Source organism: Myotis brandtii, unplaced genomic scaffold (genome assembly GCF_000412655.1).
Source record: "Myotis brandtii unplaced genomic scaffold, ASM41265v1 scaffold1031, whole genome shotgun sequence".
NCBI lineage: Eukaryota > Metazoa > Chordata > Mammalia > Chiroptera > Vespertilionidae > Myotis > Myotis brandtii.
This window is the reverse complement of record NW_005353465.1, coordinates 614,327-622,782: the sequence shown is the minus strand read 5'-3', so window position 1 is coordinate 622,782 and position 8,456 is coordinate 614,327. Positions and strand designations below refer to the sequence as shown.

Below are 8,456 nucleotides of genomic sequence, written 5' to 3'. Positions count from 1 at the left end.
GCATGGTTGCAAATTGGTAGGGTGCTATGTGAGTTGCTACTCAGGACACTTGTAACAAGGATGATAGGTCATAAAAGCATTGTCCACAGGAGCCACGCAGGAGCCATCACTGAGTGAACAGACAGGATGTGAATCAGGAGGGAGCAGTAGGGTCAGTGGAGACCCCTGCACAATTGCTCTCTTCAACAGAGTCAGTTGCTGACTCAGCTCTAATTGATTCCTTATGGTAATGGAAACTCAGTGCACCAATCAACATTTCCTAATTTTTACAAATAAGATAGACATGCAAATTTATGTGAACTCTCCCAATTTGAAAAGTGAACATAAAAATCCAGCCCTGACCGGTTTGGCTCAGTGGATAGAGCATCGGCCTGCAGATTCAAGGGTCCCAGGTTCGATTCCAGTCAAGGGCATGTACCTTGGTTGCGGGCACATCCCCAGTGGGGAGTGTGCAGGAGGCAGCTGATCGATGTTCCTCTCTCATCGATGTTTCTAACTCTCTATCCCTCTCCCTTCCTCTCTGTAAAAAATCAATAAAATATATTTTTTTAAAAATCCAATAAGGAACAATGTATGTGCTAATCAGAACAGTTTTTGACCAGATACACTCCTGTGACTGCAGTATATGCCTTTTACCTCATAATATAGACACTGGGTTACAGGTCTTTCTACCTAATGTGGCTGTCAGCAACACAGAGAAGTGACTCTACATCTAATGCAATTTTATATCTTCCTCACTTATGAAAATGATTTCCACAAAGCACACATTTTTTAAAAATATATATATTTTATTGATTTTTTACAGAGCAGAAGGGATAGGGATAGAGAGTTAGAAACATTGATGAGAGAGAAACATCGATCAGCTGCCTCCTGCACACTGCCCACTGGGTATGTGCCCACAACCAAGGTACATGCCCTTGACTGGAATCGAACCTGGGACCCTTGAGTCTGCAGGCCGATGCTCTATCCACTGAGCCAAACCGGTTAGGGCCACAAAGCACAAATTTTTTTAAAAATCTCTAATAGTGCCCAGCAGGCATGGCTCATTGGTTGAGTATCAAACTATTGAGCCAAACCGGTTAGGGCCACAAAGCACAAATTTTTTAAAAAATCTCTAATAGTGCCCAGCAGGCATGGCTTATTGGTTGAGTATCAAACTATGAACCAGGAGGTTACGGTTCGATTCCCAGTCAGGACACATGCTCTGGTTTTGGGCTGGATCCCCAGTCTGGGGTGTGCAGGAGGAAGCTGATCAGTGATTCTTTCTCATCATTGATGTTTTTATCTCTCCCTACCTTTCCCTTCTCTAAAAAAAAAAAATCAATAAAAACATCAGTAAGTGACAATAAAAAAATTTAGTGATCTAAAAAAATTGCTTCATGATAAAAGATATTAATGAATTTCAGCAAGAAGAGGATTTAAGGCTGAGTGTTACCAGCTCTGTATGGGGTCCTGACCAGGTCACCATTTTGTCCCTGTTGACATAATGACATCAAGAGTAAAAGTATGGTATTTCCAAACAATAGGAATGTAGAAAGGTAATAAAAAATGATACGAATTTTTCTGTTGGAAGGGTATGTGATACTATTTAAGGGTTGAATATAGTTTTCTAACCTAGAAGTTCCACCAGAAATTTAACACCTCTTAGTATAAGGCCTGCCTCTCAGGATGTCTGTCCCCTCTCTGCACAATTTTCTTTCAATGACACTACATGTTTACTCTGGGGCAGATTCTACAGAAAGATTTTCCCCTGGTTGTTTTCACGTTATAACACTTCACAGGAAGTGAACAAACAAACAAAAAATCAAGCCATGTATTAAAACAACAAACCTCGAGGACACATAAGAAACTACTACACACCTTCAGGATTTTAAGGAGCAAGGAACTCAGAGCTCGAGGTGGCAGCACAGGGAGGTGATGAGATGGAGAATGTTGGCTGAGGGGGAACCAGGGAGATCACTCAGTGAAGGGGACCTGGGTCCCCCTGTGCAGACAGCGCTTGGGCTCCCTTTGTTCTGAGAACTAGGCCTGCCTTTCTGCACTTCAGTCCCTCGGTGCCCTCACCAAGTTGAGTTCTAAAATCTATGGCCATTCTGCAGCCAGTGAGCAGGTTTCCCAACAGAAACCAGAGGCACGGGCACAGCCCTGCTCTGCAGGGACTCCTGCCATTAGAGTTGTACCACAGAAGCAGCAGCCAGCTGTCCTGGGGCATGTGTTCATCAGCAGAGGACAAAACAAGAGGCTCATTGCAAAACTGGGCCATGTGCCAATCTGTGGGATTCTGCGATCTTAGATTCAAACCCCTCCTGGCTCTGCTGGCCCCACCCACAGGGGCTGCTCTATATCTTCAGTCCACAGGACAGAGGAGACCAGCTGCCCCTGAGACCCGGGACCACCAGCTGGATCTGTTCTCACAGCAGCCACAGCACTGACTGGGTAAGACAATGACCCCCTCCTGGGGTTGGGACCGGAGGACCAGTGATGGGACAGCAACTGCCAGGGGACTGAGCTTGGGCTAGTACCCAGGACACAAGACAGACTTGGGGGGCTGAAGGGAAAAGAAATAGGACCTTGGTGACAGCAGGGGCCCTGCAGGGTGACAGATGAAGGGGTGTGTCACACTGGGCAGGGATGGAGGAGATGCTTCTCTTTTGACAGGAAACATGGTTCCAACACAGCGGGATTCCCAGCTTTGTCTCCTTCTGCTGCTGGGGCTCATGGGAATGGTGATCTCCTTCCATGCCCCACCTAGGGGTCTAACCTGGGCTCAGTGGTTTGAAGTTCAACACGTAAACATGACCAATGCTCAATGCACCATTGCAATGCAGCGGATTAACCGTTTACGGAGGCCATGCAAAGGCCAAAATACTTTCATCCACACATCGCTTGCTGCTGTTGTTAATCTCTGTTACACAGCAAATATAACCTGCCGTAATGGGGTTGATAAAAATTGCTATAGAAGCCGAGTTGCAGTGCATCTTACCTACTGCAACCTCACCAGACCGGCACATCCTTACTATCGGTGCCAATACCAGCAAGTAGCCTTACTGAGAAACTACAGTGTTGCCTGTGACAATGGACACATTCCAGTTCATTTCGATAGAATCATCTAAGCTCTGTGCCCGCAGTCACAGCCATGGTCCCATGCCACCATCCACCCTGGATATCAGCACCAGTCCTCACCACCAGCCCACAACCCCTTTAAGCTCTGCTGCGCTGCAGCTCTTGTGCACCTGCAATAAACTCCTTTGCAGAATGACCTACCAGTCTCTGTGTCTGTTTGTGCCCCTCTGCTGTCATGTAGACACATCTGATCAAGAGAATGCTTCCCTTCCTCTCATATGAGATCTGAGGTACATAGAGAGGCATGAGTGTAAGAGGCTCCTTGTAAAATGAAGTGACTCAGAATGTCCTCCCTCTCTGCCTCACATTGAAAACCTGAAGCTTCAACTGATCTGTGTATTTCCATCCCAAGAGGTAAATGGGCCCAGTTGAGTAAATAGGAAGCAAATGCCTTTGATCCTGTCTGATTAATGAGTAATAAATTATGAGAAATGTAAACTTTTTTGTTTTAATCCAAAACAGGGACAAAATACCTTATGTGATGAGATGACAAAAAATTTTTAACTACAGAGATATTTTTCTGTAAAAGAGTGCATCAGTTCTACAGGTATTGGTGGTTACAGTAGGGCTGGATCCTGGGTCCAATGTGGAATGAGATCACCTGTTCAGGTAGTATATTCACAGGTTCTAGTGCTGCCTAGAGAAGATAGGAAATCTTCCCTGGCAATTTCTATGTCCTGAAAAAGGGGACAGCTGGTCCCGTGATGGTGGAAGGGCAGGGAGGGAGCACACAATTGGGATGTCTCAGGGTGAGGATGCTCTTTCCCATTTTAGCCTCCACTGCTGCCCCCATGGGGGAATCAGTGGCTCATTCACACTCAAGTCAGGAAAGTGCACAGGCTCCAGGATTTGGGGCTTGAAGAGCCACAGAGAGAAGGGCTGCGTAATGAGATTCCCTTCCCCACTTCCAAAACCGGGCTGCACTCAGGAATGAATGAGGAGCAGTAAGGGAAATTCCTTAAGAACTGTGGTCAGCAGCAGCATTCATGTGATTGTATGATGGGGGATGGGGGTGTCTTTTTGGAGTGTCTGACTTAGGCTAGAGCCGAGGTGACATTTCATCAAATCTGCACTTCTGTTCTTGGCACTGGGAGTCCTAAACTCCCTTTTCAAGGCCCTCAGAGATGGTTCCCATTCCAAGCACTACTCCACAACGACTTACATCTTGCTCTTATTGGTACTACAGTCAGCAGCTGCATTTGAGCATTTTCCCAGAGAAGCCTTGGTGGTTTTGCACTTCCATGTGTGTTGTTGACTGAAGGTATTACACAGGGGCCCTGGGATTGGGAAGTTGCCATGCTCAACAGAATCTATTGACTTTAGGTAAAGTAAGTCATGGCATAACTGTATTCATTCTTCATAGAGACACAGAACAGCAGAAGGAGGAGACTGAACACAGCAAAGATGGAATCACTATCCTGTGAAGGACATGGTCTCTTCAGTCACCAGTTCATATGACTTTCCCAGTCTAGGACCAGCATCTTCCACACCTCAGAAGAGGGGTGATCAATTACCCACCTGCCCCAACCTCCCTCCACTCTGTATTCATTCCTTCTCCCAGTCATTTCTTCTTTCATCAGGATATATCTGTTGAATATGTTTTGTGTTCCAGACACTATTATAGGTACTAATCATGCAAAGCAAACAAAGACAGGTTTCTCTCTCATGGTGCCACATTATCCTGGGACTAAGTGGTAAACATATAAGGTTACTTTTCCTCCTGATAAGTGTCAGGGAAAAAAATAAGACAGAGCAATGTGATGGAAACAGTTTGGATGTGTCATGGAAGTGACAGCAGGGAGTAGGCAGGCAAGGCCTGTAAAAGGCAACAAAATCTGAGCAAGATGAGAAGCAGTTGGTCATGCAGTGACCAGGAGGAAAATCACCCCAGCAGAGAAAAGAGCACATTCAAAATTCCTAAGATAGACACAGATTTAGCATGTTGGAAAAATAAAAGTCTAGTCTAGAGCATTAATGACCATGAACATTAATGATGGATTTTATGAGATTCAGACCCTTCAGGGCTGAGGAGACCTGGGTAAAGAGGGTTTTTTAATTGAGAATCAAATGAAATGTTTAAATAATAGACTGAAATAACCTGAGATTAATTTGGCTGCTGTGCTAAAAATGAATGTATACTCATACATTTTTGATAGTGCAATTGATGGTTCTTTCTATTCAGATTTAACCTATTGGAATTAATAATTATTCAAAGTGTGCATACATTTTGGGGTGACACCCTGTATGTATTTCCTCACCCCTTCCCTGGGATGTAACTCTGATGGATTCAGATCTAAATTCTATCTCTTTCTGATTTCTCTAAAGGATCCTGACCCTCACTTAATCCTTATAACATCATATACATTCCTAAAATATATTAATTTTCTGTCTATACCTGTGCATTCCATTTTGATCATATTGCATTTGACAAAGAACAATTGAAAAATGGTTATGAAAGGTCCTAACAGGTCAAGAGTCCCAACATCCTCTAAAGAATGGGGGAGGCCCCGCCTGTGTAACTCAGTGGTTGAGCATCAACCTACAAACCAGGAGGTTACAGTTTGATTCCCAGCCAGGACACATGCCCAGGTTTCAGGCTTAATCACTAGTATGGGGCAGTCAGGAGGCAGCCAATCAATGATTCTTTCTCATTGATGTTTCTATCTCTCTCTCTCCCTCTCCCTTCCTCTCTGAAATCAATATATAATCAATAAAAATATATTTTTTAAAGAATGGTGGAAATTTAAGAGGGAAAAAGGCCAAATATCCCTAAAGAAAGAAGGTCCACACTCTACTTTAGTGACTGTTCTCCTGTCTGATCCTCTTGTTCTCCGTAAGTGCTTCTCAACTCTACCATAAACTTCTTTACATTCCTTGATATAGAACTTTCTCCCTTTCTCTAGCTGGAAGGAAGAGGTGGATTGACTAATACATATATTTTATTCTGTGTAGGTGTGTTCTCTATACTTATGTTTATATCATTACTTAAAGCTCCACAGTTAAAAGTATGAATATTTAGAGTAAAATCTTAAGTCACTTTTTATAACTTTGACTCAGAAAAATATTTTAAATTCCTCCATGAGAACAGTCCATCGTTATACATATTTCCTGGCGCACAAGGTCCTACATTGAATGCCTGTCTAAGTTTCTCACCTCTGTGCCTTGATCTGGTTTCTCATCGTCTCACTGGTGGACCAAATGGAAGGAGGGAGTGTATACTGAGACTCAAAAAGACAGCTACAGACCAGACACCATCACTTCAGTAAACATCAAGCTCCTATGACAACCTCAGAGCAGTGAGGCTTTGGGAATGCAGAGATAAAGTGAGGAGGCTCCTACTGCTTCAGGGGATCTAACAATGACTGAGAATCCCAAACAGGTCATGTTTGAAGGGTCCGTTCCCTTAGTTATGGATACCCACAGCAGAAACAAAACCTAAGTAAGTCTCTTATCTCCCTCTCTTGTCCTGGAGCACAGACATTGTGGAAAGACGCCATACAAGTCTGAGCCAGAATAAACACACATGATTTCCTTGGACAAATTGCCTACAAGGAATCCTTTTATGACATTATTTCATAGTGTATGTCTACATTTATGATTGTGGTATTGGGCTATGACATGACCTCAACTAAAGGAATAGAATTCTCAGAACAAGGAGCTGTAAGATTTAGTCCGGATTTTTCACTACCTGGCTACAGAATTTTGGAAGATCATTCCAACATGCTGTTCTTCCTCTACAAATAATGGGCTTGTATTAATGGTCTTCCAGCCTAGATACTTTGAAGTTCTTTGAGTCTGTAAGGGAGGAATAATTTTCTGTGTTTAGTTGCCTATGTTATTGCAGATGTGTAATTGTGTAGTATTTTAAGTACATATTTGTAAATTGTTCAATTATTTAAATTGGCTTTTTCTTATAAGATCTGTGAATTTGATAATAAAACAATTTCATATGCACATTTTATTACTTTAAGACTCCACAGTAAAAAATAATAATAAAAATAAAGAAAGAAATAAAAAGTTTAAAAAACTCCACAGTAAAATTTAAATGTATTTTCAGTAAGGAGGCTATTTTGGTCTCACCCTCAGAACTAACTTTGCATTGGGTGAGACAAAACAAAATAGCACAAAAGCTTAAGGTGTTATTTCAGGAATACCGAGAAGAGATGGTGAGACCATCTGGGTTAGTGGACTTGTGGGAAACCTGGAGAAATCAGTCACTCATCAAGTGCAAATGTATCAGATACCCCTGGAACAGGAAGCCCTTTTCTTCTTTCTTTAAACTGCCTCTGGCCTAGTAGAAAAGCAAGCGGGTAAACATTATCTTCCAAAGAAGCCATGGGTGAGTGGTGAAACATAGAGCCCACACTCAGGTCACTCAGTCTGTCTCATTGGAATATTTCAAAACAGTCCCTTAGGACCAATAGCCAACCTTCTTTCACAACAAGTTACCTGATCAAACGTTATAAACAAACCCATGAGGAGCCCTTTCTGCCCACATGCTTGTGGAATGCCGCCTGTGCAAAACTATGACTAAATATTTTCTATTACAATCACCTGGGAAGCTTTTCATACTACGGATTCTTGGGCTCCGCTCCAGATATACTGACACGGAATGGATGTAGAGCTCGGGATTCAGCACTTCCAGATCTTTCTTCAGGTGGTTCTGACATAACCTGTCCCAGCCTGACATTTGAGGCCTACATTTTTCTGACCCTGACTTCAGAAGCCTGTGGTGGAATTGGTAAAGTCTTGTTATTGGGGCTACTCCAAGGTGAGAGGAAGTGGAGGTACCATTTACCTTGGAGCCCAAGATAATTCCAGCTACAAAGATTTCTAATCCAGTACCTATAACTTAGGATAGGCCTGTGATACCTTGACCCAATCGGTACCTGAGTGCACACAACTGACCTACCTGTTGAGGCATTTTCGGGTTTTTGTTTTTGTTTTTACCACCACCCTCCCACCTCTCCTCCTTCCTTTCCTTTCTCCATGTCCCGCCCTGTACCCCGACCTCATCCAAGCAGCTTACTCCTTCAGTCCCCCAGGATGCCCCTAGGCAGGGTCTTATCTTCCTGGCCTGACTCTCTGCTCATCCCCCACCAGGGACGCCAGTGAACCACGTGCCCATCAAGGCGAAGCAGGTGCTGGACCTGTACGCGCTGTTCCACCTGGTGACGGCCAAAGGCGGCCTGGTAGAAGCCATCAACCGCAAGGTGTGGTGGGAAGTCACGCGCGGACCCAGCCTGCCCACCACCACCACCTCTGACGCCTTCACTCTCCGCAACCAGGAAAGCCAGGCGTGAGCACCAGGCCGAGGGGGGCGGGTGGGGTGG

General features: G+C 44.0%; 1 protein-coding gene across 1 annotated transcript; it reads left to right on the top strand.

Moving 5' to 3' along the window:
- The first annotated feature begins 2,359 nt into the window (after positions 1-2,359).
- Positions 2,360-3,259, top strand: LOC102246159 (non-secretory ribonuclease). The gene is made up of 2 exons (XM_005856578.2): positions 2,360-2,436; positions 2,659-3,259. Exon 2 carries the CDS (start codon positions 2,664-2,666, stop codon positions 3,111-3,113), a length of 450 nt encoding a protein of 149 aa, XP_005856640.1. The 5' UTR covers positions 2,360-2,436; positions 2,659-2,663; the 3' UTR covers positions 3,114-3,259.
- Positions 3,260-8,456: the final 5,197 nt, after the last annotated feature.